At 37.0% G+C, this 22,958-nt stretch overlaps 2 protein-coding genes across 2 annotated transcripts; one reads left to right on the forward strand and one right to left on the reverse strand.

The window, feature by feature from the left end:
* Nucleotides 1–37: 37 nt before the first annotated feature.
* ipo4 (importin 4) lies at nucleotides 38–17,495 on the reverse strand. The gene is made up of 30 exons (XM_059524460.1): nucleotides 17,137–17,495; nucleotides 16,844–16,930; nucleotides 16,689–16,768; nucleotides 16,558–16,599; nucleotides 16,202–16,331; nucleotides 15,440–15,619; nucleotides 15,294–15,359; nucleotides 14,980–15,081; nucleotides 14,820–14,903; nucleotides 12,133–12,282; nucleotides 11,984–12,037; nucleotides 11,751–11,860; nucleotides 11,564–11,672; nucleotides 11,331–11,460; nucleotides 10,892–11,005; nucleotides 10,701–10,814; nucleotides 10,478–10,601; nucleotides 9,594–9,705; nucleotides 9,389–9,513; nucleotides 9,227–9,304; nucleotides 8,385–8,442; nucleotides 8,182–8,287; nucleotides 4,461–4,654; nucleotides 3,749–3,799; nucleotides 3,508–3,633; nucleotides 2,352–2,578; nucleotides 2,137–2,269; nucleotides 812–916; nucleotides 645–714; nucleotides 38–543 (listed from the first exon to the last, which is right to left on the reverse strand). The coding sequence occupies exons 1-30, from the start codon at nucleotides 17,206–17,208 to the stop codon at nucleotides 413–415; spliced, it is 3,264 nt and encodes a 1,087-aa protein (XP_059380443.1). The 5' UTR covers nucleotides 17,209–17,495; the 3' UTR covers nucleotides 38–412.
* Nucleotides 17,496–19,100: 1,605 nt separating this feature from the next.
* On the forward strand, nucleotides 19,101–22,524 carry nanog (nanog homeobox). The gene is made up of 4 exons (XM_059524463.1): nucleotides 19,101–19,633; nucleotides 20,169–20,530; nucleotides 20,616–20,735; nucleotides 21,617–22,524. The coding sequence occupies exons 1-4, from the start codon at nucleotides 19,276–19,278 to the stop codon at nucleotides 21,935–21,937; spliced, it is 1,161 nt and encodes a 386-aa protein (XP_059380446.1). The 5' UTR covers nucleotides 19,101–19,275; the 3' UTR covers nucleotides 21,938–22,524.
* Nucleotides 22,525–22,958: the final 434 nt, after the last annotated feature.

Below are 22,958 nucleotides of genomic sequence, written 5' to 3' on the forward strand. Positions count from 1 at the left end.
AGAAAACACTCTTATCAGAAATACAGGAACGACAATGAACAATTCATAGAAATATATTTCTTTCACTGCAAGAACAATTTAAAGCTTCACACTTGAATATTAAGCCAGAATTTCATGGAATATTCAATACAGATGGGATGGCAGAAGATACATTGAGACGTACAGAAAAATAATAAATGAGAAAAGACAACTCGGTAAAATAAAGTAAAAGTGACAAAAGGCACTGCAAGTGAACACTGCAATAAATTAAGAGAATGTAGTCTCAACGTCTGCAATACAGAGAGCTGGGAACACCAGTGAGGGAACTGAATCAGCCCATTTCTAATATAATAAAATATCGGTTATCAATTTGACTGGCTTTCACAAGAGTGGAAGGCTTTGTGAACGGGATACTTAGGATAAAGGGCGGGTGCTATGATTGAGTGACAGCCATGGTCATTTTGTTTCTCTGTTCATCAGGAAGAGACATTACCGCACTCTCAAATTCCTTGGTGTGATGCTGTGCTAGACCTCTGAGCAGCACGAGAAGGGTGTTTTGTGTTTCTAAAAAGAATAAATATACGCAAATATAAAAAATGATGAACTATTAAATGTCATTTGAAATATAAAATAAAAATATTGCAATCAAATAAACACTTTCTTACCATTATCAACATCCTTCATGCCCAACAGATGAGCAGCAGCAGATATTATTGGCTTGAGATGACTTACCACCTGGAGTGAGAAATAAAACACAGTCAATCCATTGACAGGACACCATTAAATAAGGTGCTGTGAGCGGAGCATGCTGGGAGTGAAAATGAGCTTGTACCAGCACAGGGTTGTGCGAGTAGAGGAAGGTCAGGCAGCTGTAGATGGTTTTGTTCTCCTCCATGTCCTCTTTCAGAGGGAGACAAGCCACGAGAGCAGGAAAGACCTGAGAGAAAAGGGTAAAAATGGGTATTATGACCTGATATAACATTGTTAATAAATACACAGTACATTAAATATTAAGCAATACATCCAACAGTACATTAAATAGTGTAGATACTAAAGGCTCTGATATACTTCAAATGAAGGGTGGAACTGGTGTGACATGAATTAAACATTAACACACTAGAGAGCCGCTTTTTGTTTAATACTGTAAATCTGCTTACTTTATAGCTATCTATTGTTTAAACTGCTATATAAATAAACATGAAGTGATTTTGCATGAGTGCTGAATTAAAGAGTTAGACCAGGTGCTTTCTTAACTGCTGCTTTCTCACTGCGTGTTTGCTTTGTTATTGAGAGGAAAGCATGCAACATTTATATATTTAACTAAACGCCACTCACAGCTGCATGGTTTGTGTCAGGATGTTTCTAACAGTATAAACGTTGCATTCAACATGACTAATAAACACACAACTTTGCATAGCTTGTCAGAGAACTACGGCTCGGTGTAGTAAATGCTGTTCCACCTGAAAGCAGGTGATAAAGATTTACTGCTAATTACAGAACCGGCTTTACTGACTAAATGCGAATGACAATCGTGATTAATCGCATTCGATTAATCATGCAGCCCTACTTTCTCTAGTAAAAAAGTAATTTTGTCTGAATCACGAGAAAAATATGCACCAATCAAGCACCATTTACAAATGATAACGGTGCAAAACGGCTCTAAACAGTGTGTGTTATTGCTTATGTTATTGATGTTGGTACATTTGTTATGCTGCTTTACCTGTATTGCCCATAACAGATTTCAAATAAAAAATATAAATGCATAAACATATGTTGTTGGATTTTGATGTGATGTGATGTGTTTCTTTTTCACTGGAGGAAGCTTTATTTTTTATTTTGGTCAGAAGCGAGGGTTTAAAGTTTTTGCATCTTATAGCTTTTCAATTTACAAAATGTTAATTTAGTCATGGAAATATGTGGATTACTTGTGGATTATTGTGTTGCTTCTATCAGCTGTTCAGACTCTACTTCTGATTGCACCCACTCACTGCAGAGGATCCATTGGTGAGCAAGTGATATAAAACACATTTTCTAAATGTGTTGTGAAGAAGAAGAAAAAAACTCCTCTGTATCCTGGATGGCCCGAGAGTTGGTAAATTTCCAGCAAATATTTATTTTTGTTTTGAACCATTCCTTAAAGATGGAGAAAGAAGTAACCTGCTCGAGTGGGACCCCCTCGATGTGGCTCATGATCATCCTGCACAGGGCAGCGCAGAGGTTGTCAATCACTCTTAGGTCAGATTCTTTAGAAAGTAGGTTGGAGAAAAGGGAGAGCATCATTGGGTAATCACTGAAGCACAGGAGTTAAGGTTCACAGAGTCGAGGAGATCAGAGAACAGGCTCACAAACACACAGGGATCTTTAAAGGATACGAGGCAACGACGGGTCCAGCAGCCTGTGCTAGAGCTCCCAGTGCAAACACACTGTTATTGCGCACCTCTGCATCACTGTCCCTTACTCCAGACACAAGCACTGGCAGCAGCCGATTGGACAGCCGGCCAGCAACCGCCCTACCTCCAGCAACACTCACCAATGAGTGCAAGGTTTCTCCAATCGTACCAATGGAGAAGGAGCGGTCTGCCTCTGTGCATGAGGGTTTCTACAAAACAGCAGAGAGTAACCATGGAAATGCTCATGAAATACAAGGCAATAATGGCAACACATTTTTATTTATTAAAAATGACTTTGATTTTTACCATCGAAGACAACATGATGATGAATCCAACATTTAAAAACACACATAAACATGCTACAGTTGAAAACTTTGGGGTCAATAAGATTTAAGAAATTATTAATTTTATTCAGCAAGGATGCATTAAACAGATCAAAAGTGACATTTATAATGTTATATACCATTGCTTTCTCAACTTAAATACTGTTCTTTTGCTCTTTCTATTCAACGAAGAATTAGAAAAGAAACCACAAAAATATTAGTCAGCATAGCAGTTTTCAACACTGATTTTAGAATGTTTATGAATGTTTTTAGAGTGAATATTAGAAAGACTGGAGTGATGACCATCAAAGAAATAAATTACATTTCAAAATATATTAAAATAGATGATAATCATAAGTAAAATTCCTTCAAAAACATACAAAACATATCTTGGTGGTAATATATAAAGTTGAACTGTAATGTATGCAAGATACATTTTTGGTTCTTTCATTGGAATTTTTCATTTCAAATTAATAGCCACTGTTGTCAATTCAATTTCAATTTAGACCGATACTACAGATTTAAATCAATTTGACAAGATTAAATATTGAAGAAAAGAAAAAAACTCACCTTGGCAACAAGTCAAAAACATTACTAAAGTTTAATTATCTAATTATCTATAGGCCTATCTATTAATCCATCTATAGGTTACATTACAGCAATAGGTTTTATCTAGCATTAAAGCATGCAGTGTGTTTTGCCTTAATTCAGGTTAGAAACCACTTCTAATATGAAAGTTGTATAATGCTGTGTGCCATTATGCTCTTGATCTAAATAGGCCTTCTTCATCAGTGATCGGTGAATGAAAGACTCACAGCTTTGCTCATGATGAGGGGCAGCAGGTCATTGAGGTGAGGGTAGAAAGTTTCAGCTGGAAGAGCCGCGGCTAAAACAGGAATCCCTTCACCGGCAAACTCCAGCAGCATTGCATCATATTCCGCCTGAGACACAAACGCTCAGTTATTCCAATCGGTCACAGTCTTTTTAGGTTAATTGTGTCATTGCTGACATAGAACTGTGACTAAATCATAAAAACTGTGAAATCATCTTAAACACCTGCTGCTCGTCATCGTCTGCTTCATCCCCACCTACATCCTGACACACGGTCTGAGCCAGACAGAGAGAGAAAATAAGATCACAAGCGTAAGAAACATCCATCCACCCCCTTATGACTGCAGACTTACATAACACCTTGAAGAAGTGAGAATAAGCTGCTGCTTGAATGCGTTTGATTATTCAATACCAATTTTCTTGATACAGTATAAGCCTTGTGCTTGGCTTAAAAGGATAACTGTATGCAGTCTTTAAAGAGACAGTTCATCCACGAATGAAAACTGTCATCACTTACTCACCCTCAAAAGCTGTATGAATTTCTTCTTCACACAAGATGATATCTTGATGAATATGGTTAACCAAAAAATCGACTTCCATTGTAAGGACAAAAACATACCATGAAAGTCAACAAGGACCATCAATTTTCATTTTCATCATTTTCAAAATACCTTTTTTTGTGTTGCGCAAAGGTGAAACATTAATAGCGAATTGTAACAACAGGCGAGTGAGTAAATGACAGAATTTTCATTTTTGGGTGGATTCTCTCTTTATACTGCCTTTTACATCCTTTGCTTATACTTTTTTTGGTTCTCACAATACAAAATGACTATTTAAAATGATGTCATCTCAGCTGGTCCAGACAAAAAATATTATATGAATTATATTGAATTTTAGGGCTTGGTACTAAAACTGGGTCTTAAATTTAAATCCTGACCTTTTTCTTCAGTACATCTTTGATGGCGTTACTTATTTGGGCCAGTATCCCTGGAGCCTGCAGTGCTTCCCCCTGACAGGACTTGATGACAGCATTCATGGACTCCAGTATGGCCATCACCACCTGTCTTTCTCGGTCCTGTCTCACCGCCTCCAGAAAACAAGGCAAAACCACCTGCAACAGCTTATGCAGAGCTGGAGAGATATAAAGAGAGATACGCAGGAGTTGATCAAAGGATTCAGAGTAATTAAAAACAATTCACACTGAATGCTTCTCATTTAACTAAAGAAGTGAGTGGAAAGGAAACGATAGGGAGTGAGTGAATGAATGACTGACTGACAGGGCTGTAATGTGTTCTGCATCAGTAAAGACAGGGTTTAAGGTTAATCTTTTTGTCAAATGAAGCTCCACCGAATTCTTGCTGGGAGACATCACTAATGAGACAGAATAGATAAAAGGAAGCAGAGTGAATGATAGGAATATAAACAAGTGCTAATGAAATATCAGAGAGATGTGGATATGTAATAGAGGTGAGTGATTTGAGCAAAGCCTTGTTATGATAACAGTAAATTTATCACTAAATAGCTATTTGGTTCTGGTAATTCAACTCCTAAATGTTTCATAAAATAAACTGCATCGTTATGCAAATTATCTAGCTTAATGCATCACATTTTTCTGGAAGAGTTTCATTGGAATGAAATAATGTACTTTGGTTTGTGTCAATGACAGTCAAACAATATATCCAAAATATTTCAGAGAGAGAAAAAGAGAAGATATTTTATTGGAGAAATGGTCACTGTATTTTTTTTTCTATACATTACTTATCAATTGTAAAATGTAATTATTCTGGACAACATAAATGTATCCAAATAAAACAAAGCAAATTCATAAAATAAAAATTAAACAATAAAAATACCAGAACTCACGTCTTTAAATAGTAGTAAAAGGCATATTATAATTATTAAAATTAGAATGGTACCATTTCTGTTCAGACGCTTGGGGTTGGAAAAATACTGTATATACAGCAAAAACAGCAATATTGAGAAATATTATTACCTTTTAAAATAACTTTTCTATGTTAACAGACCTGCCAACCTCAGTTTAGTTCATTTTTATTTATTTATGCTAGGCCTATTTAATACGTCACATTTATTATCCAACTACAAATATTTCAGTCATTAAATTATATATATTATATTTTAGTCAGAGTTATTCCACTCCTATTTCATTGAGCTCTGTCGTTCCATGCGTGCCGGCGCTCGTTCTAAATGAAGTCTGTGGAGTTTAGCGGAGAATCGCAAAGCAAAAGCTCATGCACTTCTGACCGCAAAATGGAAATATTTCCAATGTTTATTTTTACATTTACAGATGGAGAATAGACCTGTGAAATGTAAGTTATGCATTAAGGAAAACAGCACATCTCAAACACATTAAACAGCGCGTCTCCGTCAGCCTCACACGGAGCATTTCTGTCAGAGTATTTATCAGCACGAGTGCGAGGTGCTTTTAACTGAAACTTTAAACTATAAGAGCGTTACTAAACTACTTTGAGAGAAATAAAACGCAGAAATAAAAAAGAAAAAGCTCTGATTGGTTGACCTCTTCATCTTTTTCGGTTGCTTGTTTTGAATACTGGATCACTAGATATCTTTGCGTAGTTTTGAGCGACAAATCATACCAACATACTTTGAGGTCAAAATGCGTAGCTGCTAAGCAAATTGCAAACAGGTTGGTATATATCTGTTAAAGGGTTAGTTCACCCAGATAGCAAAATTATGTCATTAATAACTCACCCTCATGTTGTTCCAAATCCGAAAGACCTCCGTTTATCTTCGGAACAGAGTTTCAGATACTTTAGATTTAGTCCGAGAGCTCTCAGTCCCTCCATTGAAGCTGTGTGAACTGTATACTGTCCATGTCCAGAAAGGTAAGAAAAACATCATCAAAGTAGTCCATGTGACATCAGAGGGTCAGTTAGAATTTTTTGAAGCATCGAAAATACATTTTGGTCCAAAAATAGCAAAAACTACGACTTTATTCAGCATTGTCTTCTCTTCCGTGTCTGTTGTGAGAGAGTTCAAAACAAAGCAGTCTGGATATCCGGTTCGCGAACGAATCATTCAGTTCACCAAATCGAACTGAATGGTTTTAAACGGTTCGCATCTCCAATATGCATTAATCCACAAATGACTTAAGCTGTTAACTTATTTAATGTGGCTGACACTCCCTCTGAGTTCAAACAAACCAATATCCCGGAGTAATTCATTTACTCAAACAGTACACTGACTGAACTACTGTGAAGAGAGAACTGAAGATGAACACTGAGCCGAGCCAGATAATGAACAAAAGACTGACTCGTTCACGAGTCAAGAACTGATTGCATCGGTTTTCGGATCACCAGTAGTTCTTTCGGACAGTTCGATTCAATAAACCAGTTGAAGAAAACGGTTCACCGGTTCTTTTGCGCTCGGCGTAATGGCGTCATTTGCGATGATTGCCCTTGATTGAGCCTTCGGTTTACCTGGGCTCATAACATTAGCACAGAATCCGTTCAGAATCAATCACCAAAAGAATCAGTTCGGTTCAGACGCTCTGTGTGTCGGTCTGCTTCACGCTGAATCACACATGCGCAGTATCATCAGCTCCTCGATTCTTCTTATCTGGCTCGGCTCAGTGTTCATCTTCAGTTCTCTCTTCACAGCAGTTCAGTCAGTGTACTGTTTGAGTGCATGCATTACTCCGGGATATTGGTTTGTTTTAACTCAGAGGGAGTGTCAGCCACATTAAAAAAGTTAACAGCTTAAGTCATTTGTGGATTAATGCGTATTAGAGATACGAACCGTTTAAAACGATTCAGTTCGATTTGGTGAACTGAATGATTCGTTCGCGAACCGGATATCCAGACTGCTTTGTTTTGAACTCTCTCTCACAACAGACATGGAAGGGAAGACAATGCTGAATAAAGTCGTCGTTTTTGCTATTTTTGGACCAAAATGTATTTTCGATGCTTCAAAAAATTCTAACTGACCCTCTGATGTCACATGGAATACTTTGATGATGTTTTTCTTACCTTTCTGGACATGGACAGTATACCGTACAAACAGTTTCAATGGAGGGACTGAGAGCTCTCGGACTAAATCTAAAATATCTTAAACTGTGTTCCAAAGATAAATGGAGGTCTTACAGGTTTGAAAAAACATGAGGGTAAGTTATTAATTACATAATTTTGCTATCTGGGTGAACTAACCCTTTAATATGGTTTAAAATTTAATTTATTCAAGAGATCGCAAAACTCAATTTTTAACAGCCATTACTCAAGTCTTAAGTGAAAAAAATATCTTACTAACCCCATATTTTTGAGCAGTATTGTATTTCTTTTAATTATAATTAAAAGAACATGAGATTTAGAGTCTTATTTTGGAGAAGAGGACAATAACAACAATAGAGTTAATTAACACTTATTTGATTCATTAATTGTTAATTTCTAATCACAATTGATTATTTATGAAAATTTTAAATTATCCATGAAAATAATCCTGAAAATCGTGTTATAATCAACTGAGGTATTAAAACTGGCAACCTTGTAAGTATAGACTATAGTTTTAGCATCACTGAGGTATAAACAGCAGAGCAGAATCTCTACTAGCTGACACATCTCTACTATCACATGCTATGCTGTCATACCACCCTGACCTATTGTGTACAGTCGGTGTGAATGTACCCTGGTGGTTGGCCTCCGTTGGGTTTTCCTTCCACACTTTGTGCTGAGCTCGGCAGAACTGGCCCATGGCACCAAAGGCAGCTCTCCTCACATCCTCATGTGGGAACTGATGGATCCCCATTCACAAAAGAGTACAGACATCAGTAACACATCAGCATTACACACAATCACTCATGAAACCACACACGGAGCCAGTCACTCACCTCGTGGAGCTCATACACCTGCTGGAAGCTGGACTCCAGGAAAGGCTGGAATGCCACTCTGAGAGAGAAAAATAGAACAAAAATCAGCTAGATTGTAAAGACTGTGTGTTTTGCAACAAAGGTGTGTGTGTGTGGGGGGGGGGGGGGTGTATTAACAAATAATATTTAAAAAGTTAAAATCGAGCCCACATTATATCTTAAAATAGTGTGCCTTGTTGTGAACGCTGTCTTTAATGCAGTCAAACCAGTCAAGAGAAACAAAGCATTACATCAGTTCAAAGTTTAGGGTCTGCAAGAGGAAATATTTTTGTAAGAAATCTGTTATGCTCACCAAGGCTGCATTTATTTGATTAAAGTAGAAATATTACAATTTTAAATAACTGTTAAAAATCTATTTTATTATACTTTAAAATGTAATGTTATTTCCTGTGATGGCAAAGCCAAATTTCCAACAGCCATGTGTCATATGATCTTTAATAAATCATTCGAATATGCTGATTTGATGCTCCAGAAACATTTATACTTATTATTATCAATATTTAAAACAGTCATGCTGCTTAATATCTCAGTGGAAACCATTATACATTTTCAGGATTCTTTGATGAATAAAAAGTTCAAAACAACAGCGTTTATTTAAGACGGAATCTTTTGTAACTCAATAAATGTCTTTACCATCCTTTTTGATCAATGTAATATATCCTTGCTGAACAAAAGTATTAATTTCTTTAAAAAATACATGAAAATCTGACTGACCCCAGACTTTTGCACGGTAGCGTATATTTACCTAACATAACCCTCAAACACAAGAATGTTTATCCAATATTTAAAAGATGCCTCATTACCCTGTGTTGAAGGCGATCTCTCCCAAAGCATCACAAGCATCTTCTTTCTCATCTATGTAAGCATTTTCCACACTGAATCTGAGAGAATGGACAGAATCCTGATTAGTGCTCTTACAAGAGAAAATGAAAGAGAGAGGATGAAAGAAAGAGACAGAGACGTACCCTGCAACATCTCCATCATCAACCTCAGTCTCAGACTCTTCATCCAAATTAACATCGCCCTCTTCACCTTCATCAGCATCGTCATCATCCAGGAGCACAAACTGTTTATCTTCATCTAAATGAGCCTGTAAAGTAGACAAGAATACTGTAATACTTGTAATGTTTGGTGGAGTACTGAAGATCTAATAGAGAAGTCCTCACTGACCGTCACACCCTCTGTGGATCTGAGTGACAGAAGCATCACTGTGGTGATGGGAGTGAGGTGAGGGGCCAGACATTCAGGACTCACATCAGACACAGCAGAGAATAAGCTATACCTGGAATGAGAGAGAAATTCGAAATGCAATCGGTTTAAAATGCAGTTTCAATATTTAAAAACTTCATGCATTAGTATGCAGGTAAGCTATTTTAATAGGGAAAGACAAAAATTCCAGTTAAATTACAGCAATAAATAAATATAAATAGTAATAAAGATAGTAATCTGACAACAATGGTATCATAATTTAAACTCAAATAAAATTAAAATGCAAATAAAATCTAGCTATGAATAAATAAGCAAGCAAACAAATACAATTTTGTTTGGTCCATCAAACATGCATGTGCAAACGAATCTGACAACAATGATCGTAATTTAAACTCAAATCATGCTTAAATAAACAGAGACTAAATAAAAACAAAAACAAATAAATAAAAACTAATAAAAAACTAACTATAAATAATTAGCCAAATAAATAAAACATTTGTTTGGTCCATCAAACATGATTGTGCATACTAATCTGACAACAATGATTATTATAATTTAAATTTAAGTCATGCTTTAAGAAAACAAACAAAACCCAAATAAAAACAAAAGAAATAAAAACAAATAATGTAGTAAATGAAACAAAAACAGTTTAGCAAATAAAATAGATTTGAATTTTGAGGTTGATCTTTAAAACATGCATGTGCTCTTAACAGAGAAACAGAGCTTCCATTTCATACAGCCAACAAAATTAAGTTTTACAATATTTCCATTACTCTTTCCTAACTATTCAGTCTCCCTCTCTTTTTATGTTGTCACTGCATATGTATACATAAGTAAGGCCATACGTGCAGCGCCGCAGGTCTGGATCATCCACTGCATCAGTGAGGTTCAAACCTAACTGCACACACTCCGCTGCCAACGGACTAAACACTTCCTTCCCAACAGTACGGGCCAACACAGAAAGTGTGTCTACAAAAGAGGTACAGAGAAAGACAAGTTATTAAATTAGAATAGGCTATATGCCTCCAAATGCATGATGTGTGGAAGATGTTGGATCATTGTTTTTACCTAGTGCCTGCGTCTGCAGAGTCCTCATCTCCTCGCTTGTGTCTGTCAGGAATCCCTTCAGACTCTCAATAATTGGAGGAAAGTAAGGCACTAGCATCTCCTTGGCTGCGTTAGCTGAAAAAGAGAGACTTGTAAGTCTGAGTATAACTATAACATTACAAAATACAGTGTTAATGAAAGAAATATGTTACCGATTGCTCCAATTGCACTGACAGCAAGCTCTTTGAGCTTAAGGTTTTCTGCACTGTTAAGGGCTGACAACATGGTTTCCATTAGAGTGGGCAGATATGGCTCAATTTCTGGACCTGATCACGAGAAGAGTGCGGTGTTATTTTATTACCATTTTACAATATACTATTATTTATTTAAGTAATATAACTTCAACCAAAAAGTCAGAAATGCTGTAGTGAAAAAAAAAAACCTATGTTTGTTGGTTATGTTTTTTTAAATAATAACCCTGGAAAGTTTAAAAGTAGCAAAAAAAAGAGTGGTAGCTGAAAAGATAAATGATAAACAACAACAATTATATAAACAATAAATATTATAACCAATAAATAAATAATAATTTATATTGATAAAGCATTGGGTTTATAATAAAAAGGTACACATTAATAGTGTCTTCATTCTAACCTAAGTTCTCTAAGAAGTTCTCCAAGGCATAGAAGGCCTTTGTCATGTGTCCGATTTTGGTCTGATTCACTGCAGACAAGTATCCATGCAACAGTGGCATCAGCTCAGCATGGAATTTACTGACATCAGGCTATAAGGAGACAAATCAACCAATTAAAAATTTTAAGCATGCTACTGAACAATCATAAAAGGCATAATATTGAGAAAAAAAGGTCTTTGAATTTCAGTCTGACCTGCAGGTGTTCGGAAAACTGTCCGAGGGCAAAGAGTGCAGCACTACGGACCACCTGGTTATTATCCGACAGACTGCGACACACAGTCTGAAGCATGGATGACAACATCCTAAACACACATACACAAGGATAAAGCATTGGACAGGCTGTTTGTACATGAGTTTGGAAATTAAAGAGAAAGGCTTACTTGGTGCGGATGTGATCTGCACAGCCCTCGGCCAGCACAGCCATACACAAGAGACCTCCCTTGCGCTCATATGGATTCTCACTGGACAAACAAGCCTGAGTGAAAGGCAACTGCAGGATCCGAAAAACACAGACAGGTAAACATGATACATTTAAACATCATTGGGCCACTGGAATGTTATAGTCTATTTTCTTATTATGGCCAATCCATAAAATGTGTTTTCGTTTACTAACCAGCTGGTTGAAGAGTTTTTCAGGTGGCATATGAAGAGCCATGGTGTCAATGACCTGCAGGGGAACACATATCATATATTAGTTTGAGAGAGGGTGAGATGGGTACACAGAGAGTTAGTGAAAGCAGTGAACCAGGTGAAGATACCAACCTGAATAGCAATGTGCTTGGGATTCTCACTGTCACCATCAGTGTCACTTTCATCATCCTCTGGGTCCTCTTCTCCAGGAGGGGGCGCTGCGCTCAAGATAGGAAACACTACTTGCAGGATCGGCTGTAGGAGTTTATGCTTTAATACAGCCTTCAGAAGATAAAAAAAGACAAGTGTTTATTAGTAGTAATAATTTAAATCATCTTGTGTATGGTAATAGCATAGTCTCAGATGGCATGCCTATGGAGCCCCACAGACAAAAAAAGGCAAGTCCTGAATCTCCAGATCTAATTTGATATGCTCTGATTTTAGGCCACTTAAAAAGGTAGACAGGTTTATATGCTAAAATAGAAATAAAAAAAAATCTAATAAGATAAAAACAGATAAAACAAAATCTGAAATTGTAAATCTATTGATTTACTTTGACAAATGTTTACATACAGTACGATGACCATGCAAAGGTTTAAACCAGGGATTCCCAAAGTGTGGTGCACGTACCCACCAGGGGGTGCGCGGGAGGAAAAATTTAATGGCGGTCAGTTTTTTTTAAGTGGGATTTTTTCATACAATAAAAAACATGAACCGTAAACATTTCCTTTGTAATTGCTTTAATTTTAAATAAAAAACTATAATTTATTAGTTTTCGATGGAAACGTTGAAGACAGATGCTGTCTTCTACGCACTGTTCTTCTTTTATGTACTGCAGGCTAATATGCGTGCCAACTCATTTCATTCATTCCATAATATATATTATAAATATGCTTAACTGGCTGAAATCAGAGAAACGGTCAAGTCGGACATCTTATGATAAAGTTGTTAGTCAGGAGGAGAGGGGCCAAGAAAGAGTGAGGATTTGGAGGCAACAGAGATGAGAATAGAGAAAGAAAATGAGTGAAGAAAAAATCCTGAGGAAATCTCTCTCTCGCTGCAGGCTGAGCGACTTTTGCGCTGCACTTGAAAAGTTCCAGATGCATACTCTTTCATTTTATTTTATGTTTGAGCCTATGCTCTTTGCAACTTAATTATGTTGTGGATCGTGTGTAGGCTAATTTTATTGTCGCACTTGAAAAGTTTCAGATTGATCCTCGTTTTTATTTATTTTATCTATTTCGGAGCTTATTCTCTTTAATGATGTGGATCGTTTGTAACTTCATTGCAATTTAATTCAATGTACTGTCGTTCTAATTTCCATAACCGTTGTGTTATAGTGGTTCTCAACCTTTTTTCCCACTGGGCCGCACTTTGGTCCAAGTCCAAGTGCAAGCGGATTGCACAAGTTCGAGTAGCAATGGGCTTCTTCACACTGCCTCCACATGTGCAACTGTGCTTTTGAAGCCTACTGACCATGCGCACCTGTCCGCGCGGTCATAAAAAATGGGAGGTACGCGTTCGTCCTCTCAGAGCCTCCGCACACACTCTCCCATGACGATGTTTACGTCACGCCTACCTAGCGGACTCCCCGCGGAAAGTTTAACATAGGCTTAAGATGCAGTCTGTAAGACGCGCACGGAAGCATTACTTGACGCGACATTGCAGAAAATGTGCGTTCACAAATGTAGCATATGTTGATCCAAATATGGAAAGCACATGCGAATTTAATATGAGGTTCTCTCCAGAGATGTTTTGCCACATTTCTTCAATTAAGGATGATTGCTACGTAATATATGGTGTTCCCATTTGCCTGAACTTCTTCAACTAAGTTGAAGAATTGTTTGAATTGAAAGTTTGAATTGAATTCTGCCAAAGTGGGCGCTTGTATGTGTTCGTTAAATGCGTAATGTTATGTGAGTAGGTCTGCTCATGTCTGAAAATAATATATGAAACACAAAATAATTCAACATAAGAAATATAAGCTATAGCCTAATGTTTTTTAAGTAAATGTTTAAATTAATGTAAAAAAATAATAATAATAATTGTAAAACTGAAAAAAAAAAGAATTGTGTTCAGCATGGTGGGACGCATTTGAATTCGTGGCAATGTTTCTTTTACGCGGCTGAAAATAACCGTGCTTTCTGTTACTGAGCCTGTCTGTCACTCGTCCTCTTAAAAGTGGAAGCTTGTGCGTAGCTTTGTTGCATTATATTGAAACTTTGTATATGTTTTTATTGTCATGCGTGTTCTGGTTATATGCGCATGATTAAACATGACTCTTTATATGGCAATAAAACGCTTTGTTGCGTTTTTTTTTAAGTGGGGATTGGGGGTGCGCCAACCCGGTTGGGACATAGAAGGGGGTGCGCAGGAAAAAAGTTTGGGAACCGCTGGTTTAAACTTTTGTACTTTTTCAAAAAGCACCTCTTCATAGATGATGAATATTATTTTTAAAGTAATAAATAACCATATGCATTAACACAAAAGAAGCATACTGACTTAACACTATAATACACTACAATGTCTTCTATTAATTCTAAATTGTTAATAAAAATCTATTTACAACTAAAATAAATGAATTATAAATAAATTTTAGACTTAATTACACTGATTTTACACAACTTACAGGCATACAGGGGTTTTTTAATGAAAAAAAAAAAGTAAAAAGAAAGCACACCACAAATTAAAAAAATTAAAATAAAACCAGATAAAACAAGGTGAAACCAAATCATTAGTTTCACAAATGAAAAAGCACATTTCATTAATACAGTTCTGTGCTTTAGAAGGAAAAACAGAAGGCAAGGAAATACTGTTACCTTGCTTTTAAGTCTGATGAGAACAGCGATACATGACAGAGCCTTTACACGCAGAGAATCACTAAGGGAGACATCTGCACTGATCTAGAAGAAACAAAATAAATCTTATTACACAATAATTCCAAATCAACACGATCACTATTAAGATGTGTAAACAAACCTCCAGGCAAAACCGGACAATCTCAGCAATGTGTGGGACAACAATGGACACCTCGCTTTCCATCAGCTCATCAAAAACTTCCATCGCCTCACTGGCTTGGTCCTTAATAGAATAAAAAACACACACTAGAACTTATGCGATAAAAAGACGGCCAAAGCCATTGAGCCACTTAAATCATAAAGACTCATACAGGCAAATAGATCAATCAAGCGCTGCAACTCACAGTGCTTAGCACACCATTGAGGAACGTAATGAAAACAGTGATTGGAGCATTAGCATATGAACACAGCAAGCCTGTATCAAAGTGTCCTCACCTGGTCTGCCGTAATGAGGCATTTAAGAGCAATGAGCAGTTTGGGGATCAGAGATCGCATCAGGTTCTGAAAGAGAGAAAAACAACATTTTGAATATGCCGGCTGTGAAATTAAACACTAAATCAGCCAAAAGAAGCATAACAGACCAACTCCTCTGTGCCGGTGTAAGCCGTGATGGCAGTAAGAGTGAGGATGCAGTAGTAGAGAGCTGTGGGATTGTTTACGTCTTGGAGAACAGTCCCAAACAGCTGGAGAAGTTGCTTGTAGTGGGGCTTAAAGGGCTCCGGGTTCGATCCAACCACTTTGCTAAGCAATAAAAGACCCACCTGAACAGAATTTAAAGTAGATATGTGAGAACAGTGTAATAATAATAAAAAAAAAAACATCTCTATTTATTCACTTCATAACCACAGGGTCTTTTTACTTACTAATATTGTGTTTATTCTGTTTGTTGAGCTTTAAATTCATATTTTTGTTTTGTTTTATTTATATTTTTTCTAATAATAATAATAATAATAAATAGATATATACATTAATGCACATTAAAATGTTATATTGATACACTTATAATAATTTATGTAATTGTATATATTTAATATATTTACTAAAAATGTAATCATTTTTTAAAAATGGTAAATAGTAATGAATTTACAACTAAAATTCAGTTAATTAGAAAATCAATGAACTATTAATAAATATTATAAGAGTCTTTTTAGTCACTGACAAAATGTTTAAAAAGTTTAAAAAGTTTTTTTTTTGATATGGCAGTATGGTATTCTTATTTATATTCTTATTATGTAAAAACCTTCTGATTTAACCATGATTTATGATTATGGTAATGATCTCATACCATACATATTCCACGATAGTGTCTGAGACATTTCTTGTAACAAGTTAACCATGGTTACCTGTCTATCCTGTGGGTTATTGCTTTTAGTAGACTGGTTTAATAGAGCTAGAAGAGCAGGCCAGCGATCTGGGGTCTCATGCTTCACCAGGACGGCGCACAGCTGAGAGAGAGAGTGGCGAACTGTGTGTCTGAGAAACAGAAATAAAAGAAAAATGTTTAAAACCTGAAGCAAAATGCATAGCCTATACCATGGTTATTAGTAATCTCTAGTATTACCATAGTCACTGTAGCTCTAATGAATATAGTATTCTACATTAGGAGTACAATGGAGATGTAAATAATCATCATTCAGTCTGATGATCATGGTTTATGTTATTATTATGTTATCACTGTTCAACATGCAGTCAGACTTACTCAGTTTCATTTTGTAAAGCCTGCAGCACCACCGCCTTCAGACTGAGGGAGCGGGATGAAAACACAATTAGAAAGTACACAGCAAAAAAGCAGAGGAAACTATCCTTTATTTAAGTAAACAAGTCCCAAACCTTTCTCTGTGGTCTGGACTGATTTTCTTCCAGTGTTTTCTGACTCTCATCCTGAGCATTACTGCTGCCGACTGACGGACCTGAAGTAAGAATTATATGCTTTAAATATACAGGACTATGGGAACAAACATAAAGACTGAAATAAATGACAATACCTGTGGGTTCTGGGATCCAGTCATAACCGCACACAAAGCAGGGATGATAGCTGGATCTTTAAATGCCTGTTTCAGCTCAGCTGTGGCCTGATAAGAGACATTACATTCACGGGTGCAGAAATTATGTTAAAAACAATAAAGCAAATAATGTTACTTAACCCAAAAGCCACGTATGAATTAAACTTTTATTTTCAGCTAACGTTATAAGCTGAAAACGTCTTATTACTCAAATAACCAACATTAAATCAATTGAATATATCAGGATGGCAGTTTCATGAAAGTATCTAACTTACCTGCTGAATAACAGCGTTGTCTGGCTCTGACAGACGCACCAGGATGCGCTCGAGCTCCTCTGACATAATCATTTTCACCCTTAAACCGTTATTTATTCAAAATTATCAAATGAACTAACGTTACACCGGCCAGAAGACCAAAGCTGATGACAGGCAAAAGACAAGCTGACAGAGTTCAGATCAGATTTGGATCATAGGGATCTCATAAGACTTTATCGATGTCGGTCTAACATATATAAACTATCACAGGGAAAAATTCTTCATATACACACGAGCGCTTAAGAGCGGACTTTCTAAAGTTACCACGCGGGACAGAAGGAGAAAACGCCGCATGAGCGGATAGTTAAAGGGGCCACAGCCCAATAAAACAATCACGTGATGAAGAGAAGCTATGAGCGCTGCTATAAGAACAGCGCCAGCTGTGGCTACGGAGGTCGAAATTCACTGTGTACATGTCTATGAACAAAAATACAAATCATAAGAAACTATTTATGTGTCGTTCGAGGAGTAAAGTCTTTAAGGTTGTCCGTATTATGTTTCTGTTTGTTTTGAAGTGGATCGTGTTGAGGCAGATGCTCGCTAATATGAAGTGCTAATGGGCTATATGCATTTGAATCTCCATTAAAGAGATGTTCTGCAGATGACAAACATCTATCACCATTATTGCAAATCAAACTACACCACAGAAAAACAAGCCTAACGACTAGCTTCTGTTTGCGTTACAAAAAATAAACAAATAAATTAATACTAATAAATAAGGGAAGTGCATGAAATAAGCCAATAGTTTGTACAAAAAAAAAAAAAATTATATAGATAGATATACCATGATTGTAAAAGTTTGTGCTTTAAATTTTATAAAGCTGCTTATTTGGTCTAACCTGGTGAATTGGTAAAGTGCAAAAAGGCAGATACATTGCTGCCACCGTCTCCCAACTCATTCACACCTCTTTCCCATATAAACAGATCTGTCTCTCCAATCACTCCATGATTATCACATATTTTCACCTCATCCAGAAATATTTCCATTCTAATGCAGCAGGCAGGGTGGACTACAAACACACCTATTCAGGTGGTAATTTAAGGCAAACCTGTTTAAGGCATTCAAACAGTCCTGCCAGTAAATGCATTCCATACTCCACAGACATTTTATGCATGAAAGCTTTAGATTATCACACTTCTATCGTTCTAAAACATGTTCACATGAAGCTTTGTCTTGCTTTTGTAGGATTAATCAAGGTAATCTAAAGAAATGATGCAAGCTTGCAGTACCACTGAAAGAAACTGTGCTAAACATTTAAAACAGACAATAGATTACAGAGAAAGAAAGTCTGCACTAATTATGTTCGAAAATGTAACCTACTTTTAGGTTTACAGTGCTAAAACAAATACCAAAATCAGATGCATTTTACAAAATAAATAAATAAATAAATTACAATAATAATAATTTGTTAAATGAAATAACTTGTTGGACACATTTAAGTGACTTAAGTGAGCGAAGAAACTTTATATAAAAAAATCATGTAGCCTACCATTTTGAGTTGCTAAAGTATGTCAATATAACTAAATTATAAATATTTAAAAAATAATAGTTCTCTGTTTTAGAGAAAAAAAGACATAAAAGCAAGTTTTATTTAAATTTAATTCTTAATAATGAATAATACATTTTTAAAAAGTTGTGGGTAAAAAGGTTTAAGTAAAAATGTAACTTTTTTATTTTATTTTCAGCGTCATTTTCTTAATATGTAGGCCAAACAGTAATAATGCAGTTAAAAATGTAAAACCTAAAACGATGCATGAATATAAGCATGTATAATAGTAATAAATGTGGTCCAGGTAAAAGCGTAACGAGGGTGTGGCTGCCGCCTGTCAGAACTTGCACCTGATTGGTCAGAGCATCTCGTCGCAGTTCCGCCCCGCCCACTCCCGCTCACCTGGCTTTATAAATCAGCTTCTCCCCGCGTCTTCATCAGGTCATGTCAAGGGGTATGTTTGCGGTGCTATGAGGAGAGCTGTTACTGTCATTCGTTTTCGAGGGTAGTCGAACCCTTTGGGTTTTTGTAGTCGGGTGTTGTTAATTAGGCCATTAATTTATTCAACTCTGCACGTTTGCTTTCTGCTCTACGTTCATCTGACGAAAGAATGGCGGATTGGAAGATGCCAGTAAGTTACAACTTCAACCCGTCTTATCATGCGTATGCGTACGGGCTCGTGTACCCGCAAGCGTCTGAGCACGGCCACCCGAATCTCAGCTGGGCCGAGACCGCATACACTCATTCCGGCGGAGTCACAGCGACCTATTACTCCGCGCAAGCCGCACAGCAGTCGCCGCCCTGGAGCCCGGAGAACGGCAGTGCCAGCGCGTACGGCCACTACCCGAGCCACGCGCAGAACGGGCGGCTCTTCCTCTCCTACAGTAAGACAGAGCCCGACCCGAAGCCGAAAGACGCAGAGCAGGCCGACAGCGAGACACCCAGTGATTCAGAGGCTCATACGCCAGGTAACCCTTCTCTGCCACCCCAAAGCCTCACTAATGAAAGCATTTTAATCTCCACCAATGATCCCCAACCAAGGCGCTATTTATAATTTCTACAATTAAAATTATACCTCTTAATTTAACATTTTAATTCTACTTTTTATTTACTTCTATTTTTCCCTTTGTGTGCTTCATACATAGCCCAACGAAATACAAATTTAACTTTTTATTTTTTTATAAATTAATGCATGTTAAACTCGTCACAAATAAAATGTTTATTTGTATGGATCTATTGTATTTAATGTGATTTTAAATATATTTTGAATGTTATTTTATATTAGTTTAAGCTTTTAATTTTGTAATGGGTTTTATTTAAAAAATTTTGGCATGCCAATTTAAATTTATTTCAGTTACCAATGCAAAAAAACGCACACAGACTTGGATATGCCACACACACACATATATATCTCAAACCACTTTATATGCATTTAAATGTCTCCTCAAATTGTTTCAAATGTAGTGGTCTACCATGTGGTTTCTGCCCTCTTCATTTGAGTAGATTCCTGGAGCTCAGGCAGCAGTCGTGAGGGTGGTGCTCTGACCAACCTCAATCTTCAGGCCTGGGGAGATCGGGACTATGAGACGGACGGTGGCAGTCCTGACTGTGGAGATCAGATCTCAAACCCCGTCTCTGCAGCGAAACCGGAGCCAGTGAGTCTGAATCTTGGGATGGAAGCCTTTCCTCCGCTGCCTTTATTGACCACATCTCCAGCCCGACCTCCAACCCAGACCCGCAAGACCCGGGCTGCCTTTTCTGAGGAGCAGATGAACGCTCTGATCCACCGGTTCAATATCCAGAGATACCTCACGCCTGCAGAGATGAAGATGCTTGCTGGAGCAACAGGTCTAACGTACAAACAGGTTTGTGATTGTGATAAAGAGAATGCTGAAATGGTTGAAGTTTTAGTAGATTGTCATCATAATGATCAACTCTTTCTTTCTGAAGGTGAAAACATGGTTTCAAAACCGTAGGATGAAACTCAAGAGGCATCAGAGAGACAGTAGTTGGATGACTGAGAGGTATGTCGTCAATGCCGTGCCCAGCACACCAGCTCCTCACTCTCAGGTGAGTCTAGTTTCACATCAAACAATGTAATTCCATATCGGTGTAATTTTTTAAATGTATTTTTTTAGAAGGATGTTTTAAGTTTGTATTGAGGGTGTGACCATAGTTTGTCCTGAGAGATTGCAGTACAAAAATGCAGCCATTTATTCTGAATTGTGACCGCATGTATCTGTTTAAGATCAATTACATTTTAAATTTTAGTTTTTTTTTTTTTCTTTTACATTTAAAAAATTGGAATGTTACTTTAAATTTGTAATGTATTACAATATTTTAATCTTGACATCTAAGCTTTTTTTCCTTTTTTTTTTTTTTTTAAATGCATTTAACTTGGCATATGTGTGTAGCAACCTGTAATTCTTTTTTTATTATTATTTTTTCTTAGGTAAACACTAATAGGTTATAAACTGATTTATTAAAAGTAGTGATTTTAACCCCCCCCCCCCCATATATATCTTTGTGGAGCAAGTCACTGGTTTTAAATGTCTACGTTGTTGCCGGTTCTGTTTTGATGGTAGCAGATCTGATCGATGTGGACATAGAGCAAGTTATCATCTACAAAGGAGGCATTTCAGTAGTTTGGTTTATGTCTTAAAGGCACGATGATACAAATGACCCATGTTTGGTTGTGGTGTTTGTGTGCATTTATACAGGTGCTGGTCATATAATTAGAATATCATCAAAAAGTTGATTTAATTTCACTAATTCAATTCAAAAAGTGAAACTTGTATATTGTATTCATTACACACAGACTGATATTTCAAATGTTTATTTCTTTTAATTTTAATCAGTGAAAAATAAACTTTTTGATGATATTCTAATTCTATGACCAGTACCTGTATATTAAAAGGGGAAAAAAAGCATTCTAAAAACCCATCTCTTAGTTTCAGACTGAAACCCCTCGAGCAACCCAAGACCCCTACAGTAACCCTCAGATGAGAGAGCCTGTGTTCAAGAGGAGTCCTCCACAAACGCCCTTCTACCCCAGCTACCCTCAGCCACACTCCCCTACTCAGGCCACCGCAAAACCCCCGGGAAGCTGGCCTGTTCCCCCAGCTGTGACGCACTATGAGTTCCCCAGCCCTGCTAGCTACATGCAAGCCCGGGATGGCAGCAATGTGGCCAACAAAGAAGGCAGTCCTACTCGAGTGGCATCCATGCCTACTGCTGACCAGTGGACAACGAAAGGAATGACTCTGCTGTGAGTCCGGCTGCTTGTGTATATTCACGTTCAGCCCCGCAGCCTGGGCATTCGCCGTTTTTGTAAATATGTTTGTATTTTTTGCAACCAACTCTTGGATTATTTTAAGGCAGTGATGTTATGGGTTGCCATTTAGGGTCAAATGAGACATGTCTCAAGATTTTTGATATTTGTAAAGTTAGGCTTTTTTTTTTTTTTTTTTTTTTTTTTTTTTTTTTACTCCGCATGTTTTAAACCAAGATCTATTTTTATAACTTCATTGTACCTTTCAGAGTATTTAATATCATGATCCTTTGCCCTTCCAGGTGCTAGTTTGCTTTTTGGAGTTAGTCAGGACAAGCTGATTTCGTGTTACATGAATATGCAAATATGCAAGGCACTGCTCTAGATCTGATGTGTATGGGAGAAGATTGTCTGTACTGCACTGTTTTGTTCTGTATCTTTCACCGCTTCTGTATATGTGATCTGTTACATTTCTGCATTTTCTTATAGAAAATTCTTGCTCTCTGTACCTGGTCAGTACTAATGGAACAATGCATTGTAATTGCCACTCATTTAGGCTTGTTCTTACAAAGTACTCCTTACCCACCCTTCATTTTGACACGTTGAACAATAAATTTTATCAAGTTCTTCAGCTTGAGCCATATCTTTTTATAAAAACATTTTTCTGCCTTTGTCTAAAGGTGCACCATGCAATTTTTGCCAAATGTTGAAATTTGAAAGCAGCGAAGCAAACATGTCCATCAGGACCCTGCCCCAATTTTGAACTCTCCGCCCCATACATAGATACACATCAGGAAACGAGTGAAAATGACACGCAAGGAGATAAAAAAAAAAGTTGTGTATAAAGCAATCAAAGTTACCGTACTTCTCTATGATACAAAGCAACCTCTGAGTCTGATCCGAGCCCTTCCTTACTCCATGAGCTCTCTTTAATTTAATGTTGGTCTCTTCCACACTCTCTGCCCTGAGGTGAATGTCACATAATGTAATTTACAGTATACTAGCTTCACCATAAATGTAGG

This window comes from Carassius carassius, chromosome 35 (genome assembly GCF_963082965.1).
Source record: "Carassius carassius chromosome 35, fCarCar2.1, whole genome shotgun sequence".
NCBI lineage: Eukaryota > Metazoa > Chordata > Actinopteri > Cypriniformes > Cyprinidae > Carassius > Carassius carassius.

Bases quoted from the DNA above. Each gene is read 5' to 3' on its own strand.
- ipo4 (XM_059524460.1), bottom strand. From the start codon at position 17,208: ATGATTATGTCAGAGGAGCTCGAGCGCATCCTGGTGCGTCTGTCAGAG. The intron at 8,288-8,384 runs GTGAGTGACTGG...GGGATCCATCAG, and splicing joins AGGTGTATGAGCTCCACGAG to TTCCCACATGAGGATGTGAG. The intron at 4,655-8,181 runs GTACATTCACAC...ATATCTCTCCAG, and splicing joins AACGGAGGCCAACCACCAGG to CTCTGCATAAGCTGTTGCAG.
- nanog (XM_059524463.1), top strand. From the start codon at position 19,276: ATGGCGGATTGGAAGATGCCAGTAAGTTACAACTTCAACCCGTCTTAT. The intron at 19,634-20,168 runs GTAACCCTTCTC...TCATTTGAGTAG, and splicing joins TTCAGAGGCTCATACGCCAG to ATTCCTGGAGCTCAGGCAGC. The intron at 20,531-20,615 runs GTTTGTGATTGT...TTCTTTCTGAAG, and splicing joins CAGGTCTAACGTACAAACAG to GTGAAAACATGGTTTCAAAA.